Genomic DNA, 20,685 nt, shown 5'->3' with positions numbered 1-20,685 from the left:
CTTTGCCCCGTTAACTGGCAGGGGAGGTGGTGTGAACCTCCTCTGTTTTTTTGAGGAGTTATCTCAGCACAGGCAACCCTCGTGCAGTGACAGGAATAGCTGTCCAGGGAAGGTAGTGCCCTGGGGAGCAGCTGATGTGGATGCTACATACTGGGACAGTTTTCCCCACTGCAGGCTTGCCATTCTTTAGAAAACCTTCTCCAAATCGTGCCTATGTGTGGGGCCACATACACACACACACTAAATATATTTTTAAATCTTTCAGGGGCTTTTGTTCCTTCTTTCATTTAATTATTTTAACCAAAGCCAGCTCTGTCCCCAGACATTTCTTTTGGCTGTGGCCCAACTCGCCTTTTGTTTCTTATCTGCTTGATCTTGGTGTTTTCCTTTATTTTACTCCTTCAAGGGATTCTTTTGGAGCCCCAGCCTTGGCCCCCACCCCCCCACCCCCCCACCCCAGCTCCAACAGCTGGGGCCAGGGCGGGGGGACAAGGACATCCCATTGATCCGCTTCTGCCTGAAATATGGTGGGGTTTCCAGCTGGGCTCGGTGGGAGAGGTGGGAGGACGGGACCTCTGAGGCCGGTGGGCGCAGCCTTTTCGGTACCTCCACGAGAGGATCCCACACCCCACAGCAGCCAGCATTTCCGATCACCTTTCCCCACGCAGGGCCGAGGGTTTTCCCCACGGTGTGGTGCCCACCCGCCAGCTCTGCAGAAGGGCACGGGCCAGCCAAATGTCTCTGTCTTCAGAAAGCCATTAGCTCTTAGTTAAAATAGCCACTGGTGATTTGGAGGTGGGGTGCCCCTTTTTGGCATGGCAAGGGCAGCCCCATCCTTCAGAGCTCCCACGTACAGCGACGGGACAGGGACTCAGTCCCTACGGCGTTGCGTCCACCATGGGGTAAGACTTGAACTTTTAAAGAGAGGGGCTGAAAGCACCTGTCCCGGTGAGGGCAGCAAGCGCAGTCGTTCAGGGCTAAAACAGAAATGGGTTAAGAGAAGCGTGCAATTTATACCTGCTTACGACTTCCACCAAAGCTCATTTTTTAAACAAGCCAGCACGCAGGGAGACAAAATAACCTTACAGCGGAAACAGGCATCAGCGTCAAAGCAAAAACAAAGGAAAAAACGATGGTCAGTGTTATGAGAAGCGCTTTGGACACCAACCTCGGCGGGCAGGGACGGGGGCAGGGGCAGCACCGCTGCGGGCAGCAGCCAGTGCCGGGGCTGCGAGCGCGGCGCAAACCCGACGGCTTTGGGGGGGACAAACGCTTCCAGTGTCGCCCCACTGACACCACGGGTACTCTGGCACTCCGGGTCCTCTGGCCCCTCCTCCGGCGTCAGCCAAAAGCACCGCTCACAGCCGGCCTCTCCCGGCCTCCCGCAGCCGCCTTCCCACGTTACGCAGGACGCGCAGGGGTGCCGCCGCGGGGGCTGGGGCAGTGAGGCCCCTGCACCTGCACCGGCAGCCGGTGCATCACCCTGCGGGCCCACGCACCGTGCGGGCCCCACGGGGGAAGGAAGGGGACCCGGGCGGGGGGGGAGGGGGGGGGGGTAGGGGAGGGGGGGGGGCCGCCGCGGCGGAGCCCCGCTGCAGAGACCCGACGCGCTCAGCGCACGGCAGGGGCCGGGGCGGGCGGGGCGGGGGGGGGGGGCGTGGCGCGCCCTGCGCGTGTTCGCCGCCGACGTCACAATAGCGGCTGGCCAGAGTCGTTACCCGGTCCCAGCCGATCGGGGCTGGTTTGAGCTGGTGCGTTGCCATAGCGACGCCGGCTGCCCTATATATAGGAGAGCCGCGGCGGTGGCGAAGCTTTGTCAGCCGCGGCGCCGCGCTCGCTCCGCCGGCCCCGCTCCTCCTCAGGCGGCAGCAGGGCGCCTCCCGCCCAGCTCCCCGCACCGCTCCCGGCTCGCAGGAGGAGGCGGCGGCGGAGGAGGAGGAGGAGGAGGAAGCGGCTCGGAGCGAGGGGACCGGCCGCCGCCGAGGCCTGACGGCAGCTCCCGCCGCCGCCTGAGGCGAGGTGAGGCGAGGCGCGGCGGGGTGCGTCGCGCCGGGCCGGGCCGCGGCGGGGAGCGGAGCGGAAGGGGCCGGGGCGGGCGGCGGGGCAGGCGCGCGCGGCGGCGGAAGCCGGCCGGCGCGGAGCCACGTGTCTCCGGGGCCGCTGCCAAAGCGGCCCGGGCTGGGCGCCGGCTCCTGCCGCCGGGCACGGGGGCCTCCCTCCGCGCCCGGGGAATCCCCCGCCCCGGCGGGGCGAGGGCTGGGTGGGGAGAAAGGCAGGCTCCGGGCGGCGGCTTGCCCGGGGAGGTGTTGGCGGCGCGTCCCGGGAGCGGGGAAGGGGACGCCTCCGCCGTGGCCGCCGGGCTCTTTCCGGGGTGGGGAGAGGCAGGTGCGCGGCGGGAACATGGCTCGGGGCGCCCCTGCCCGCCCCTACGCAAGGCGGCCCGGCGCGGAGCGGAGCGGAGCGGCTTCCCTGCGCCGAGGCCAGAGCCGCTCGGTTCCGCGGAGCGCCCGTGTCCCCCCCCCGGGGGTCTCGGCGGTGGGGGGGGGGGGGGGGGGGGTGCGGCAAGCTGCAAGGCGAGGGGGGCTTTGATAAAGGCGTCCGCCAGGGCAAACCGAAATGCCTCCTCGGGAGGCCTCGGCATCGGGGGCTGGAGCGCTGAGTGCCCCGCGGCCGGGTCGGGCAGCCCGGCCCGAGCTGAGCCGAGCCAGGTAGCCGACTCGAGTAAAGGACCAGCCGGACTTCCAGGCAGGAGGACCCTCCGCCAGAGCAGGGCGGCTAGCCGTCCCGGTAGCGGTCAGCAGCGATCTGCTAGCTCCAGGACTGCAGGGTCAGGAGCGCCTCGGGCGCCCTTTCTAGACGCAGCTTTGGTATTTGAGTACAGAGCCTGCAGGTATGACTCAGCTGTGTCTAAATACAGCTCCCGAATAAGGGAATGTTCTGGAGAACAGCTTCTAAACGAGCAGAAATTGCCTTTCTTCTGGGAAGCTGCAGACGCTCTGCACACAGTCCAAGTAGAAATATACACTCGGAGGCTACAATTTGCATCTACGTGATCATGTTCGGCCTATATTCTTTGTAATTACTCTGTAGTTAAAATTGTGCAATGAGGTGGAGGTGGAAGGCTTGCAAGAACTTCTTAACAAAGTCTGCTGTGACCAGCAAAAGTAATTCCCCTCTTACAGGTTAATAGGAAAAGTGCTTTTCATGCAGGTCTGTGCAGAGGGGAGGGTAAACTAAATTCTTCCGGATGGTGTTCACTTAACCACAGCTAGAATTCACTGCATCGCTTTCTGCAAAGCTGCAGCATCTTGTTGAAATTGTCCTACCATAAGATGCAGCTTCTCTTCAGTAACAGACAGCTTCCTGAGAAGTGTTTAATTTGCTGTTTCTTAAGGTCCTTTCAAAGAGGCTTTTAAGAGGAGACTTTAATCCAGCTTCTGGGAGAATTAACACTGCATGTGAATGAGACCAGGGGGAGAATGAGGCTCGGTGGATTGTTGGCTTTTATTTCATTAGAGTTAAAGCTTAATCTAGTTTGAATCTCAAATCTGGTTTGTCTCTGGTAAGTGAGAATCGATCAAAAAGATGCAGAGTGGTTCTTGACACTGGCAGTTCAGGTGCTGTATGTTTCTGAAGGCTGAAATGAAGTTGTATAAGCACTGACTTTTCAAAGTCCTTCAGCAGATAAAGTTTAATGGACTTTAGTATACACAGTGTATGGAACCAATGATCCTGTTGGTCTTAGAACCTTGTTAATCTGTAATGGCTGTAAAATATTTGTTCTTTTTCATATGTTATTATAAACAGCCTTTTTGAAAATAGAGGGAACGGCGATGTAAGTAAAGATTAGTGAATAATTTAGCATTTGCATAATCTTTGGTCCAAATCTGTATGACTAGATTGAGTGTAAAAAGTGCTGAGAGAAGCAGAAGGCTAGACCTGGTTACATGAAACCATATCTTCCCTATGAGTCACTTGCAATGCTGAGGTCTTTAAAAGGTAGCGCACTTCTGCTTGAGTTAACAGCTTAATGGAGACTGTCATTCTTTATTTGGACTACCCAGTAAAAGGATGACCCATACACTTTGCCATGGACTTCATAGGTCTTGGATAGCAGAGGAATGTGCTTTTGCCTTTTAGTTCTGGTTCTCAAGGGACTTTCTACTTGGCTGGTAGATTCCTGTTAACAATGAAGATTTGTTATGGGCTACTGTAAAATCCTGCTATAAAGTGTTAATTGGGATCACTGTTAAGACTTTGCAGGCCACAGTTAGGAACCACTCTTAGTGTGTATCTGCCACTCCTGACAGCTGAGGTTTTCTTTTCATGTAGCCTGGGGGTGATGGGTAGAACAGGGAAGTTCTAACCACCAACAGAGCAACTTGAAGGAAAGCCCTGATCTCATGGCTGGTTTACGCATAGTCTGAACTGCAGTGAGAATCCAGATATTCAACTGGCTTTGACCTAGTGAGAGTTGTTACTACTCAGAAGTTGGTAACATCTTCAGATTCTGTCTGTAGTAACATGTAAACCCTTTTCCCCAGAAACTGGTGAGCTACAATAGTGCTTAAGAGTTGTTACAAAAAAAACCCAACAGTGGTAACTATGTTGACACTGGCGTAATATTAACAGTTCCAATGTGAAGGTGAAGGAAGACAGTGTAAACTTTCAGGGACTTATATAAATAGTCAGATATTATTAGTCTGAGGTGTTGTTTGGTTTTTTAAATTTGAATAGGTTTAGTACATCATACAGTTGCTGAACAAAGGAGAACTTGCCTTGAAGCTAGCAAGATTATTTTGTGGAGTGCCTCCTTAATTCTGATTAAATCTGATCTGTCATCTCTAAGTTCCTAATCTATGCTGCTGTTGGTGATCATTGTAGGACTTGTATAATTGTAAATTATATGACCACAATGTAGTGGTCATATAGTGACTATATGAATTTAAGTGAAGTAGTTGAATGTAAACTGTATGAATTTAAATGAAGTAATGAATGTTATTTTTGCATCAACAGTTTGTACTTAAATCCTTTTACATAAAGCTGAAATCTTGGAAATCATGAGTAGCTTCAGCAATGAAGAATTTGAATTCACCTTCCTTGATGAAGGCTTTACTGCCAAGGATATCCTTGACCAAAAAATAAATGAAGTGTCATCTTCCGTAAGTATGGTAGAAGAATGACTGCATTTTGTGATGCTACAGATTTATAAAATAATGGAACAAGTTGGCTTTGCAGATTTTCTGCAAGGCCGGCTCCTACTCAGATGCTGACCTCTAGGCTTATCCTGTTATCTATTGTTTGTAACTTTAAGATGTGTATTTGCTCTAGGATGATAAAGATGCCTTCTATGTTGCTGACCTTGGGGATATTGTGAAGAAGCACATGCGATGGCATAAAGCCCTTCCTCGGGTAACCCCCTTCTATGCTGTAAAATGTAATGACAGCAAAGCTGTAGTGAAGACGCTTGCTGTTCTTGGTGCAGGATTTGATTGCGCCAGTAAGGTAAGATCTTGATGACTGTGTTCTGATCTGTGATGTTAGTGTATGTTCAGCTTTACAAGATGTGTTCATATAAAATTAAGCATAACCAAGTGCTTTAACTTCTGTTGTACTGATTAGTCTGATCACTCATCAAGAAATCTTTCACGAGTGTAATCTGTTCTTTCTTCAGACGGAAATACAGCTGGTACAGAGCATTGGTGTACCTCCTGACCGAATAATATATGCAAATCCCTGCAAACAAGTATCTCAAATCAAACATGCTGCCAGCAGTGGTGTACAGATGATGACATTTGATAGCGAAGTAGAACTAATGAAAGTTGCAAGGGCTCATCCAAAAGCCAAGTAAGTTATGCTAATTGTTCTATAATTCTTTCTTGGGTTCCCAAGTTATGGAAACATCTGCTGTTATCTGAAACTTATTCTTCATTAGTTAAGATGGGCTGCAAAATTATGAGAAAATAAACCTAATTTTAGCCAGTGAAGTCTAATCCTGTGTATCTTACTGGCACACTAGGAAGAGATAGACAGGAGAGCTGTCATGGTTTAACTCCAGCCAGCAACCTGGCACATGCAGCAGCTCGCTTGCTTCCCTCCACCCAGTGGGATGGGGGAGAGAATCGGAAGGAAAAAGGTAAAACTCGTGGGCTGACATAAGAATAGTTTAATAGAACAGAAAGGAAAAAACTAATAATGATAATAATAAAATTACAATAATAATAATAATAAAGGATTGGAATATGCAAAACAAGTGATGCACAATGCAATTGCTCACCACTTGCTAACTGATGCCCAGTTAGTTCCTGAGCAGCGATCCCCCTCAGGCCAACTCCTCCCCTCAGTTTATATACTGGGCATGATGTCACATGGTATGGAATAATAGCCCTTTGGCCAGTTTGGGTCAGCTGCCCTGGCTGTGTCCCCTCCCAACTTCTTGTGCCCCTCCAGTCTTCTTGCTGGCTGGGCATGAGAAGCTGAAAAATCCTTGACTCGGTATAAACACTGCTTAGTAACAACTGAAAACATCAGTGTGTTATCAACATTCTTCTCACACTGAATACAAAACATAACACTATACCAGCTACTGGAAGGAAAATTAACTCTATCCCAGCCAAAACCAGGACAAAAGCTTGTATGTTTAAGCTCAGCCTCATTCTAAGGATATATGTGCCTGATAATGTCTTTTATACTGGAAGTTAAACCCTCATTTTTCCTATTTCTAGGTTAGTCTTGCGCATTACAACTGATGACTCCAAAGCAGTTTGTCGTCTGAGTGTTAAATTTGGAGCTACACTTAAGACTAGCAGGCTTCTACTGGAGCGTGCAAAAGAACTTGACCTTGCCATCATTGGAGTTAGGTGAGTTGATAACATCAAAATACAGTCATATTAAATAAGATTTCTTTAAATGGTCTGCCTGACAATAGAGATGCCTTTGCGTATGGTGACTTGAGTTTTGTATGAACTTCGTGACTAGTTTGCCAAATAGCAACCGATATTTTGTATCTCTTTGTAGTTTCCATGTTGGAAGTGGATGTACAGACCCAGAGACCTTTGTTCAAGCCATTTCTGATGCCCGCTGTGTGTTTGATATGGGAGTAAGTCTAGTTCTATTTTCTCTGGAACTACTGCTCAACTGTTGTGGCAAAACTGAATTGAATGTAAAACCGTTACAGGCTTTAAAGCTAGCTAAGTTGCTAATTTCATGTTGTTGGAATTTTTGAGGTCACCATGGCTTACTTTGACCAGATCTGCAAAACTTACCTATGGATGTGCTAAAACTGGCAGCTCAAACTCAAGTGACTATTACTTGAACTTGATGAATTAGCTCTGTTCCAAGTGTTAATAAAATTACTTTATGTTGCTTTTTAAGCTAAAAGGATAAACTAAGTACTGGTTTCTTAACAGTGTTGCCCTTAATCTCATTTTAGGCTGAACTTGGCTTCAGTATGTATCTGCTTGATATTGGTGGTGGCTTCCCTGGCTCTGAAGATGTCAAGCTTAAATTTGAAGAGGTATAGCTTTGCTAAGAACTCCTTAGGTTGTGGAGTTGTCTTGAATGTTGATCTGGAGTAAACAAAATCTTGCTTTTATATTGGTATGCAGACATACTTCTAAGAACTTGTCTGCTTGGTCAGAAACTGAATTTAGAGAAAAAGAGGGAAATTAATCTGAAAACTGAAGATCAGATGAACTCCTTAGATACATAGCTAAATGGCTGCATAATCATGCAGAGATATCAAACTTGTAAAGCAAATTTTAATTGTAGGCTTGATTCTTACTGGCATAGACTTCTTCCAGTTGATGCTGTACTTCAGACTATCTGGATTGACGATGCTCCCAAATGGGGTGAAAAAGTAGTTCTGAACCCATACGGCCCTGCTGGGTGGCATAAGCATTGATGTAGCAAACTAGATCAGTGTCTGATCTGGTTCAGAGCCCAGAGCCAGCTTTTGGATCATTTTTTAACTGATCAGTTCTCCAGGCTCCAGTCTGCTTTTGCACAGAAATATTTCTGCTTTCAGAGGATAAACGTTCTCTGGGTGTTAATAGGACTTCCACTTACAGCAGTGTTGTCAGAGCACCTGCCAGTCTAAAGTTGCATTAAACAATGTTATATATTTACACAAGGAGGCAGCAAGTAAGCTACATAAAGTGAGTTTTCTGCTAATAATGTGGGCCAATGTTGCCTCACTTATAATGCCTCTTAATGAAGGCTGGCTTCTCCTAGTGTAGTATTGACTTACATGAAGCATCAAGAGCAAATGTTGCTGTCATTGGGCTCCATGGTGTAATGTAGTCATGCTGCAGTTGGAGGCAGCTTAATAATCACTGATAACTTCAGAACTTGGAAATAACTCTGTTCATGAAGGCAACTGAATTTCAAAGGTGGTGACAAAGCATTCTGTGTTCTCAAGATCCTGTGAGATGACTTCTTTAGGATGCAGTAAGCTGGAGAATATTGCATGATCAGCAGAACTGCAAGTAAACTAGGAATTAAAGTTGAAGCATGGGGACTTGCAGGGCCTTAATGCTGGCTCAATGAGTCTAGTGGGGAGAATTCCTTTAAACTCAAACATGAACTGTTTGATCACTTAATTTAAGCTGCAAGTGATGTCTGCTTTTGTTGCTTTGTACAAACTTAATCCCAAACAAAAGTTTGAATAGGAAAATAAAGCAGAGGCAATGAATAGAGATTACAATATGAAAATAGTTATTACACACTTGACCAGTGTATCACCGTGAGCATGAAAGTCTGACTCCATCTCAGACTTCTGAAATAGCACCTGAGTAACTGCTGAAGTACTAATATTGGCAACTGATTCTTCCCTAGATCACGAGTGTAATCAACCCAGCACTGGATAAATACTTTCCTTTGGATTCTGGAATAAATATTATTGCAGAGCCGGGAAGATACTATGTTGCATCAGCATTCACGCTGGCAGTCAACATCATTGCGAAAAAAATTGTATTAAAGGAGCAAACAGGTTCTGATGGTGTGTCAATCCAGACCTAATCTTATATCTAGCCAACTGTGTTTCTTTTCAAGCATTCTCTTAATGGTATCTCAACTTCTTCCAGATGAAGATGATGCAAATGACAAAACTCTTATGTACTATGTGAATGATGGAGTCTATGGATCATTCAACTGCATCTTGTATGATCACGCACATGTTAAACCAGTTCTGCAGAAGGTATGCTCATTCAGAAGTATCACATACTAGTCATGTATAATGGATGTAGGAGAATCCTTGTCACAGCAGTCACTTCTCAGTTCACTGCTTACTTCATGTTGCCAGAATTTGGCATTTGGCTTAGAAAGCATGCAGTGGAATTAATTCAAAGCCAAGGGTGGAAAAGGACATGCAAGCAGCAGCTATTCTTCCTCTTCCTTGTGAGGTGGAATGTTATACTAATTATGATATTACTTCTGGAAGCTGTTTTGATTGTCTAATTATACTCGACTCTCTTCTTTAGCGGTCTAAACCAGATGACAGCTGCTATTCCTGCAGCATATGGGGACCAACATGTGATGGTCTAGATCGTATTGTTGAGCGTTTTAATATGCCAGAGTTGCAAGTTGGTGACTGGATCCTGTTTGAAAACATGGGTGCCTATACTGTTGCAGCAGCTTCTACTTTCAATGGATTCCAGAGGCCAACAATACACTATGTGATATCAAGACCAGCATGGTTAGTAATTAAGTATCTTGATCCATCAGTTCTTTTGATACAGATGACTATAGTGAAAAGCTCATGTCAGTTGTCTGCCCCTTAACAAACAGGGCCCATAGTTTTGGTGCCATTGCTCTTGGAAAACCTCCTTGTGGTGTGGAAGAAGGCAGTGCCTCTGAAGGTTTTTGTTGTGTGCTTAGAACAACCCTAATGCTATCAGTTACTCTTTTCTCTGATGTACTCTCTTTCAGGAGAGGTGCTTTTAGAAGGTTAACATTAGGAGTCTTCACTAAGCTAGGGTTCTGGCTGGTGTTTTTCACTCTTGCACAATGTATAGAATCATTATAGATTCTTTACAGTTAGCTACTGTGACCAGTAATTAGACCAGTCAATCACAGTTCTGTGTGCTGTCTTCTAAGTTGATGGCTTGCTGAATCCTGACTGCAGGAGACAGGAACACTCAATAGTGCTGCTTCTCAATATGATCTCTCTGTTTGAGGGCTGTTTCTTGGTTTAGGTTGAGCTCTGGCTCATTGCTCAGTGCAGAGTGCCAGATCTCCATGGCAAGTTATTAAACAGGTAAGCAAAGAAAGCAGGACTACCTCTTGAGTATGAGGATACCATAAAGCTGCACCTTAAACAGTAGTTTAAAGTAACCTGGATACTCTTCTGTGCAAGGCAGTTTAACAGATTGCATCTTCTATAAAAGTGGGATTTCCTGTAAGAAGCAGCCCTTTTCTCTGTATTGAAGTCTGCCTACTAAACTGGCAGAGAGCATTTGGGCAGCAGTATTACCCTAAAGCATGATTAAATTTGCTATTGGGTTGCTTTCAAACTTACTGAAAAAAGCTTAAGTTCAGGGGAATTCCTGCCATAAAAGAGGAAGCTCCCTTCATCCTTTTACTATCCTTGCCTCTATAAGCAAGGCTTTCATTGTTTCTTTTAGTGAAACCTTCTGTCAATTGAAGCATTCCTCAAACCAAATGAAGCTTTTAGATTTCCCATAAGACTCCAAACTTGTGTCTAATTGAACTAAAAATGGCTCTGCAGAAGAATAATTAGCTTTTTCACTATAGCATTGGGTTTCTGTGAAAATGTAATACTTGGTTTGAGGCATACTGAGCTTAATTATGCAGACATAACCATCACCCAAGGCTACAGCCCTTTCAGCCCTACATGACCCCCTGCACTTTCTGTTTTGGCAGGAGAATTCTGTGATATACAAGCTGGCCCTTAACTGAGAGGGATGTATCAATGAAGTTATGGTGCAGATCTTTCTAGCACAGGCAAAACTTATTGGAATGTAATCTACATATATAAAGGTGTATAACTAAATTTGTGGGTAGATAACTGAAGATAAGGGGCAAGATGACTACATGTCTAAGTAAAAGCTAGTAGTATATGGGGAGCCATGTAGTAGCACAACTTCTTGCCCTGCATATAGTAAAAGATAACCAAGTCCACTGAAGTTCTTCTGAGCTTGTCTTTCAGTACAACTCCAGTCTGAGTATGGTAGGAGTTACATGGTTCTCACTGGTCAGCTCATTTACATTCCTAGTCTGTCATCCATACTTTTACTTGATTCATGTTAGCCAGGAATGTGAAGGTATGGGATAAGGGATAGTCAGTGACATAGGTATGAAATCTGAACTAATGACTACTAAATCATTAAATCTTTGTAGTGTGTGGTATACAGATGTAGCTACAGATATATAGGTGCATCTTTGCAGATCTAGATCCTACCCAGAAATCGTGAATCCAGCTTGGTATTGGCACTTGCCCTAAAGCCTTGCCAGCTATAAGTGACCTGCATTGATTCTGCTTTGGGGTTTTTTTGCTCTGGTGATACTGTCTAGATTGCAGATGAGTAAAGAGTTGATTTCATGCTCCCCAGTAGTAAAAAAATTACTTTGCTTAGCAGCTTCGTGGCACATTGTAGTGAAATACTCTTTTGACTGTTGCTTTTTTTTATCTTTCTAGGCAACTAATGCAGCAGATTAAGGAGCAAGGGTTCCTAGCTGAAGTGGAGGAGCAGGATGTTGCTAGTCTGCCACTCTCTTGTGCTTGGGAAAGCGGAATTGAATATCCAGCAACTTGTGCTTCAGCTAGTATTAATGTATAGGTAATATTTAGTAATTAACTGCAAGGTTAGTCATTGAATTTAGGGCATTTGGGGGACCATTAACTTAATTTGCTAGAATTTTTAAGTGGGGTTTTTTTTAAATTTAGGTTTGGTATAAATGCAACAAAAATGACTAGGAGATGGGTCACAATTATCTGTGTTCCTATGGAAACTATTTGAATATTGTTTTATATGGATTTTTATTCACTTTTCATGTATGCTACTAAAGACTGACCCTCAACTGTCAAACAAGTATTTGTAGCTTGTGTATGGCAGAACGGGCTAAGGTTAGTGTTTTGTGACCTACCTGTTTTAAAATAAAGTATATTGAAATAACTGGTCTGGTCTTTGTTTAATCTGTAGAGAATTAAGCAGTCATGGATTGCTCTTATAGCATATATGAAGGCAGAGCAGATGCTGCAAGCACAGAGCTTATTAATAAGTGAATAACACAATTGCCATCTTCCTCCCCTACCTTTGCCCTCCCAACTTACTGAAGTGTCCTTTTTAAGATGTTGATAGTCCAGCTTTTTCTAATCACAAGTTAACTACTGTGCAAATTCTCATGGAATCACATTTGCCTTTCACTATTGAACATGGGCTTAACATGGTTTCATAGTGCATGTTCAATGTGGTGCCATTTTTATTCATGTTGGTCTATAACTGCTGTGGCTAGGACTGATGGCTACTTAAACATATCTAGTCATTAATGAGAGAAAACAACACAGGCTCCATGGCTGCTACTGACAAGCTGTTTGTTATGTATGTGACAAAGTATGTTATGGGAAAACTTAAGAAGCTGAAACTCTGTGGCTAACTAGTAGGTGGCAACTATTCTCTGACCCTTGTTGCTTAGGGCTTTAGTATAAAATGGATGATAAGAGATGGGACTCAACATCCTTTGCATGCAATACAATTAGAAGCTCTTATTTAATGTCATGAATATACATGCTACCCTGTTAAACTTCTAACTTTGGATTAAATGAGATGGATGACACTAAGTAGTAAATAGTAGGCACTAATGATAAAATTAGTGAGTCTGCTTACTGGAGCAGAGCATTCTGATTTCTATTTAACCTGATGCTAGGCTGCTGCCACTTGTTGCACTAAAATTGCCAAATGTTTCTGACAAACTGATCAGGCCCAGATCTGGATCTGTTCTGTTTGCCAGAAGGTCCTGGACTGCAGGCATCCCTTAGCAAATGCCTGATGTGTAAAGAGGAAAACCTTAATGTATTGAATAAGTATGTAAAGCTTAAGCTAACTTAGAGTAAGTGTTAAGTTTTAAAGGGTCATCCAAGGATAGCACTGCTGATAAAACAAGATGAAAAATAAAGCTGTTTTCTTGCAAGCAGCTGTGAAAGACAATGTTTAACTTCTGTGCTTTCAGCTGAGACTACACACTTCACTAATAGGGTAAACAGAAGCAATGGTACGTCATTCCTGATTCTCTTGAAGCATCCCCAACAGCTTTTTTTAAAATTACATTAATTGCTTCACTCCTGCCCTCAAACTTGCGATTGAAATATTCTCATGCATACAGTAGCCAGCTGTTTGGGTACTGAACCACACCGGTGCAAACTGCAGTACATACATGTAGTGGAGCGATAGCCTTAATCTCAGGGAAACTCTCTGCAGCCAAACTAGGGTGTCTTTCAGCTTCTCCAAATTCACATGGAAACTTAAATGATTCTTAGCATGAAAGCAAAAGTAATGAATGGTAACCAAATGTTAATACTGTAACATTTCACATCTAAATCTTGCCCTGTGAGAGGTAAGTGCATTTATTTGAACTCTGGAAAAAATTGTATGCAGAAAAAGTACTCTTGGAAAACCTGCAGTAGGCTAAAGGAGAGGCAGCTGCCTTTTAAACCTGCCTGTTTGAAGGCTGTGGATGGTTGAGCCAGAAGGCTGAGTACGGCTGTAGTGAGACCTGACACAATATCTGCACTAGCAACTACTGTGCTGGTGGGCAAGCAGCATGGTCTGGCTTCCTCACAGCCAGCAGAGACCATCTCCAGCAGGTAGTTTGAAGGCAATCACTTGTAGAAGCTAATTAGTAAGCTTCTCTGAGAGGAATTTGGCAGGCTGCCAATTAGTTTCTTGATCTGCATTTAACTTAACTGGCTGCTTTAGCTATTTCATTGGCTTTTGTCTCAAAAAAAAAAAAAAATTAATCTCTTTGTCTGCTGGAGGCCAGGACAGTGGCAATATGCTAATCATTTTGATTAACTTCTGGTGCTCCCCAAAAGAGATGTAGCTGACCTGTTCTTTACCTTCCTCTCCCATGGCAGGTAAGTCATAGCTTCAGCTGGTGCTCTGTAACCCATGTCTAAGGAAAGTATCAAGTGCTTAAAAAGAGCTGTTAATCTTGAGCATCTTCCATGTTAAAAAAAAAAAAGGGGGGGGGGGGGGGGAATCCTAGCTGACTTTTAGTACTTGTGGGAGTAATAAATCTTTACAGTAAGGATGGTGTGTTTTTAAGCAAGACACAAGTTTCTCATTTTAAGTTGGATTACACTGATCAGATGTTCTGGTCTTAGGGATACTGAGTATATGTCCTTCATCTCACAGTTGCCCTGCTCCTGGCTTCCATAGAATCTTAGAGGTCCATTTCTACTTTTTAAATTGATTTTAAAGTACCCCAAGTGACAGGAATTGGTCATATGGTGACAGTGGGGATATTCCCTACCATCCAAACTAGGGTAATATGTTTCCTAGTGTAAGCTGGAGCACCATGTAGGACAGCAAAGATGTAACAAAGCAAGCAGTGAACTCCTATGGTTTAGTTTGATCTCCTTTCCCTGAGCCTTGGGCCATCAAAGCCTTTGCCCTGTTTTGCCATGTTCATTGATCAAATGCAGTTGTTCTAACTGCACATCTGAATTATTACTCCCTGGAGCAAGCTTGTCTGATACAGGAGCGAGGGAGGAGCTGCATGCCAGAAAAAATTTGAGATCAGCTGCATCAGTCTTATAATTAGCTCAACAAATATCAAAGTTGGAGACAAAAATAGCCTGTGCCTTTCAGCTCGCTTCTTCCTCACCATGGTCTGTATGGTGCTTGTGTCTGTCTCACTGTGGACACATGGACCTCGCTGGACGGTTTGCAAAGACTGGCATTCCTGCTCCTAATGTCCCCAGCGGTCACTCCTCACTGGACTCATGATGGTGTTGTCTGTTCTCAGAAAAAGAGAGTAATATCTGAGGCAAATACCAAGACATCATCTTGAGCAGAGGGCATAGCTTCTCATCACCCCATTCCTCTCTTCTCGAGTTGTGAAGCCGTTTGAGGTCTGAAACAAGTCTAGCTGACACCTTCCATAAGTCCACCTATGGCTATACGTGGCCTGTAGTAGAGTTCAGCTGACATCCTTTGGTGCAAATGTAGTTTCATATACCAAAAAAAAGTTGAGAAACAGTGGTCCTCTGAAATTACATCAGACAGAAAATCAAAGGTGGGAATACGTTAAGGAGAAAGTGGAGAATACTGAAGTAGGAGAAGACTGAGAGAAAATAAAGGACAAGGGGGGAAGTTGCTGACAGCAGAGTGTACCATGGGGCAGATTTCCTTTGTGTTATTGCATGAGCATTTAACTTCACAATTTAACTCTTAAGCTGCTAACTTGTAGGCTACAACACAGGCCTTGCAGACAAACAGTGTCAGTGCATGAATCCCCTTGGAAGAGGCAAGTCTGCTGCCTTGTTTGCACCAGCAGACTAACCCAGAGCTGGGAGCAACGCCGAGCAGGGACCCAAAGCTCCACCTGCAGAAGCAAGGCTTCCTCTGGGAGCAAACCTGGAGCTGCAGGGAGAGCTCTTCCCTCTCACAGACCTCACCCCCAACAAGTACTATCATTTAAACAGGTCTTTTGTAGCTAAACACAGCATCAGTTTGCAGCAAGACTGAAATGGAAAACTTGCTTTCCAGATCAAAGCCAACTCTCTTCCACAAAAAAAAAAAAAAAAAAAAAAAAAAAAAAAAAAAAAAAATCATTGTCCACAAGTATTGCAAGAAGAGCTTAGACAAGTATGTTAATTGATTGTCAAAAAGTAAAAGGTCATCAATCATTGCAATACTAATGATTATTTTTAATTTTCTCTTGAAATAAGCACTGATCAGTACCAAAAAAAGTGACAGTAATTTGCTTCAGAGAAGTGTCCCTGGTTTTGACATGAATCACCTAGTTTTCTTTACAGTTTGAAGGCAGTTGGTATCTCAGTGGCTGTGGTCTGGTTTCAATAACCATGTCACAAATGCCTCCAGTTAAAATTCATCTTCAGCTAGTTAAAACACTGTATTTGACTATCCTGAAGATACATGGAAAACAGGGAGCATATACAGGCCTGGGACTTAATTACTTTATATTTTGGCAAGCTTTGCTATTGCTCTTCAACTGCTTTTGTAGTCCTCTGCATACAGGAGGTGTTTAGAGCAGCTAAACCACAGCAGTGCCGCTTCTGGAAAGCTGATGATGAGCGCTCAGAGTGGTACAACCACCAAGACATTGCCCTTTGCAGCGGGAGGCTGAAGACTTGTGCAAAGGTGCATGCTTTGGGCATGAACAACGGTGGCCCCTTTGAATCCCCTCCATTTCAGTAAGGAGAGGCCACCCACAGGCAAATGCTGGAGCACTGGCAAACACTGCAGTCTTGTGCATGTCCATGTTGTCTTGCAAATATCACTAACGTCCAGCTAATATTAGAACCTTATTTGCATGTGTTTGTTGATGCTTATACTACAGCAACAGCATTCCTCAGTTTGTTAGTCTGTGCCTAAAGACAAAAGCATTGGCACACTGAAACCAACCGTCCCTCTTCCTCATTTTAGGGAGCTGGTCCCAGTCTTGCCCACAGTATTCCCACAAAAAAAAAAGTGCTGTCCAGTTATACTCTCTTCAGTTCACACTCTGAGTGCTTTGCAAAGGACTAATTGGCTCACCCTGCCTTTGGTACAGAGCCAACTGCCATATTCCAGTCCAAAAAGTGGTCAAGAGGCTGCACAGCAATTCAGGGAAGGAAGCAAAGGCAGAGGCACTTTCAGACCAGCGATATAAAGAGACCAGTGCTCCCAGTTGGTTGCTGCCAACACCTTACCATTGCTGGGGAAGTGCAGGGCCAGTCTACGTACCTTCGAAACGCAGGAAGCACTACATACAAGCTGAGAAAGGGCAACTGTAGCAGCTCAGTATGAAGGATTCCCAAAGTGCTTTGCAATCACAGGTGTTATTTCATCCATCCTCAAAATGCAGTTCCCAGCCTTGGGAGAAGAACAGGATTTGGGCATTCAGTGGGCTTAAGCATAACCCTTTTATATTTGGCTACTAAGCTCACTAGGTGGGAAGAACACAACATTAGTTCTAGTTTGGCACTCTTGCAAGGAACGGGGTTGCAATGTTTGACCAGGATAACGTGGACGCAGTTTTCAGTAAGGTAACACGTGCTGCTGCTCTTTGGGGACAAGAAGAAAATCATCTATTGTGTTGCTAGATAAAAAAGTTCCTGCTTAAAGACTCCAGTTACTTGCTGTTAACTATAGTTGATCAGTAGCAACAGGATTTCACTGTAACTGCTCAATAAATATTTCTCAGCAACAATTGTCCTGCTTTCCTGCAGTCAAAACTGGCATTAAACCATTACAGCATCTGACCAAAGCGAAAAGCAAAAGAAAAATCCAACTTGCCATAGAGACTGCCGATTTGGGAGAGGGAAATTCCTCTGGCACCCTGCCAGGATTCCCCGGGAGGTAGGTGCTATTGGACTCATCTGCTTGTGCCATGTGGGTTTCATCCCCCAGTGGGTGATTATACCTGACTGCAGGTGAAGAGGGGTGTTCCTCTGACCGCGGCCAAGGGAGATCCTCTCCGAGATAAGGATGTGGTGACTAATTAGCCAAGCAAAAGCCCACAAGATGGAGCTCAGCTCAAAAAAAGCATCAAAACTCCCGGCTGTCAGAGCCAGGGAAGGCAGGAGAAAGGAGAGAAGGCTTCCGAATGAACCCACACTCCCAATGTTAGACCGCAACATGAGGAAGATGTTATTAGAGAGAACAAACGCAAATAAGAAAGTACAAGGAAAAAGTATGTACAAAGTAGTAATTAAACTATTGCACAGCTCAAAAAAAAAAAAACATCCCAGCCAAACAAAGCTCCCTTCCCATCTGTTCACAGAAATGGGAAACAAAGGATTTGAGGTTTTTAATACACAGAAAACTTCAAAATGAATTTATTAAGGCTGTTACCTCAAATGTCCTGTCAGGTTCCAGCTTCCTGCTTGGAGCCCAGTCCGAGGCTTGGCTCTTCCAGTAGCTATTTCTGTGATGTTTTTTATTCTCCTTTACTGCTCCTGGGGTTAATTTACATTCACTGTTGTCAGGGGTTTTTTTGGTGGGGGTAAGTCCATGGAACCAATTTATGCCATCTTCTGTAGAGCAACTTTGAGGATTGCTGCTAAGTGACAACGGACACAAGCTGGAACCAGGGGGTCAGGCTAGGTGCACAGAGAAACTTGCCCTGTGAGGACAGCCAGGAGGGGACCAGGCTGCTGGTGGGGTTGGCCAGGCTCCACCTCTGCAGGCTTTTGAGACCCAACAGGCCAAAGTCCTGAGCAACCATGGACTGATCTTGCAGCTGAGCCTGCCTGGAGCAGGAGCTTGGGCTGGAGACCTCCTAAAGTCCCTTCCAATCCTGGTGCACTTATCCTCACCCTGCTGCCCAGCAGGTCCGGCAGGGCCGTGGGGCTGAGCCCCACAGTGCTGTCCCCTCGGTTTTGCCAACACCACCAGCTCCTCGGCTGCCTTCCCACTGGTGGGGGCTCTGTTCGGTGAGATGAGGTGCCTATGCTGAAATGAATCTAAACTGGGCAGCTGCCTCTGAAGGAGCTACTGAGGAGGGAGGACCCACTCCTGCCTCAAAAAAAGTTGGGGAGGGGGGTGGCGAGAAGTGGTAATGGATGCTAAACCAAAGCCAGAGTGTGGCTGTCAAAGCAAAGAGAAGAGCCACATCCTGCTCCATGGGGTAAAGAAGGTTCCTCACCCAGGAGCCCTGACGCTCCCGAGGTGGCATCTCACCTTCCTGAAGGAGTTTTCCTGCATCCCCAGCTGAGCGTGCTGCCCGTCAGCCTGGGGACCACCATTCACTCCTCCTCCCGACTCAGGCAGTAGCCACAAACATCGCAGGGAGCAAACAGCTTCAAAAGCAGAAACCTGTTCCCAGCCTCAGGTTTAGGACACCGGGCAGGGTGGTGGGAGATCTGCTGGGTCCGACGTCCGTGCCAGCATCAGTCACAGAGGGTGTCTTCCCCCAGACTGGGTGGAAGGATGCAACCCAGCAAGCGTGGCCCCACAACACTCGCTGGATGTGGGCCCACGGCCACGGAGAGCAGCTGGCACGTCCTCCTCTGGTTTGACCACTGAGCTGCTGCGTGTCCTGGCCCTAAGTACTGCAGCAGCTATGGCAGCAATCTCAGAAAGGGTGAGCTAAACAAAGAGACCTGAAAAGATACCTTGTCCTCAGTGGCTCAGGAGAGGAAAGTTGCAGAAAGGTGCGTGGGTGAGGGCTGAGCTGCTCCTGAGCGGCAGGCAGGGCTAGATGGCAGCAGCAGCCCGCCTTGGGCCTCGCTTCACCCGCTCCCTCCCCAGACCCCAAACTGGGGGTCCGTGTTTGCTGCCGCCTGCTCCTTTGCAGCCCAAAACTTTCAGCTGTGGGACCTTCCTAAGGCTATGCTTACTGCCTGCACGCTTCTTTTTTGGCAGAAGAGGGGAAATTTCTTTATTAACAGCAAATAAATTGACCTGCGCTGAGGCGAGCCAGGAGGGAAACGGTGCTTACAGGGAAAACGCAACTCCTTAAATCTTTGGCTTTTAAGCAAGGGCAGGATGGTGGGAAGGGAGGAGGCCAGAGCAGACAGCACCAGCCAGGGATGTATCCCTCCAGATGGGTTGCCAGCAGCCCTAGGCATCCTGCCCGATGCCACAAAGTCCAGGGGTTTAAGGGACACAGCAGAGACCCCCTGGAGTATCCACAGCTGCTGAGAGACGAGGGCAGGCTGGTAGAACGAGGGTTCCCTAGAAACCTCTGCATAAGATGAGCTCACGTGAACCCTGCTCCCTGCCCTCTGCCCACGTCCTCTTCCTAGAGCCAGACCAGCACCCCATGGCCCCAGGGTGCCTGGAGCCAGATGTTTTACAGTGCTTATTGCGTGTAGAAATTGGAGGTCACACTGTACCCACAGCTGGAAAGCTTAGCCTAGGTGTAAGCCAAGGCTTGGATGCACCCCGAGACGTGGGTGCAGCCCGAGATGTGCCCTGGGGGGAGACCCTGAGTTTCTCCCACTGTTGTCCCCTCCTGGAGAAGAAAACAACCCTGCTCGGGCAGATGATGCCAGTGTGGCTGCAGCGAGGCAGAGCACACCTCTGCTGGCCTGGCTTCCCCGTGCTGTCCCCAGTAATGCCCAGGGACACCGTGCAACCATCCTCTCATCCCGCCAGCCCCCTTGTGCTTCCCAAGAGCCAGAGTGCGTGTGTGTGGGCAGAACAGGGAAAAGAAAAGACAAAGTGGAAAGGGACAAAAAGCTACCCTCATCAAGCTATGTATTACTACGGGTTTTAAGTGCTGAATTGCTGGTGTCTACTGAGATTTTTTTTTTCTGTCCTGAGCAATACCATGCAATAAAGTATAATTTGTCTTTGGGAGAGAGAGATGCAGCTGAGCCAGCACCAGGTTTACTTAAGACAAAAGAATATTGACGTCACTCTCAGGAGTCCAGTGGCAGATGTTTAACATTCTCTCCAGCCTCGGGCCAAAGGTACAAGCCTGGTACACAAATAACCAAGGCAGATTCACTGGCTTGCGTTAGCCGTGGGGTCAAGATGGGCTGATCAAAATGTT

General features: G+C 46.2%; 1 protein-coding gene across 3 annotated transcripts; it reads left to right on the top strand.

Moving 5' to 3' along the window:
- Positions 1–1,730: 1,730 nt before the first annotated feature.
- ODC1 (ornithine decarboxylase 1) lies at positions 1,731–12,117 on the top strand. Of its 3 annotated transcripts, none has more exons than XM_049818961.1 (11): positions 1,731–2,019; positions 5,017–5,162; positions 5,332–5,505; positions 5,675–5,847; positions 6,726–6,860; positions 7,018–7,099; positions 7,433–7,516; positions 8,836–8,998; positions 9,084–9,196; positions 9,480–9,694; positions 11,657–12,117. In XM_049818961.1, the coding sequence occupies exons 2-11, from the start codon at positions 5,061–5,063 to the stop codon at positions 11,796–11,798; spliced, it is 1,383 nt and encodes a 460-aa protein (XP_049674918.1). In that variant the 5' UTR covers positions 1,731–2,019; positions 5,017–5,060; the 3' UTR covers positions 11,799–12,117. The 3 variants fall into 3 exon arrangements, with proteins under 3 accessions (XP_049674918.1, XP_049674919.1, XP_049674917.1); XM_049818962.1 differs by lacking the exon at positions 1,731–2,019 and adding an exon at positions 3,189–3,562; XM_049818960.1 differs by lacking the exon at positions 1,731–2,019 and having other exon boundaries at positions 3,580–5,162.
- The last annotated feature ends 8,568 nt before the right edge of the window (positions 12,118–20,685 follow it).

This window comes from Accipiter gentilis, chromosome 16, assembly GCF_929443795.1.
Source record: "Accipiter gentilis chromosome 16, bAccGen1.1, whole genome shotgun sequence".
Lineage (NCBI taxonomy): Eukaryota > Metazoa > Chordata > Aves > Accipitriformes > Accipitridae > Astur > Astur gentilis.
This window is presented reverse-complemented; position numbering and strand designations above follow the sequence as displayed.

What these genes read in the sequence shown, in the direction of transcription:
- ODC1 (XM_049818961.1), top strand. Translation starts at nt 5,061, where the DNA reads ATGAGTAGCTTCAGCAATGAAGAATTTGAATTCACCTTCCTTGATGAA. An exon ending in GCTGTGTGTTTGATATGGGA is followed by an intron (nt 7,100 to 7,432) that starts GTAAGTCTAGTT and finishes ATCTCATTTTAG; the next exon opens with GCTGAACTTGGCTTCAGTAT. An exon ending in TCAAGCTTAAATTTGAAGAG is followed by an intron (nt 7,517 to 8,835) that starts GTATAGCTTTGC and finishes ATTCTTCCCTAG; the next exon opens with ATCACGAGTGTAATCAACCC.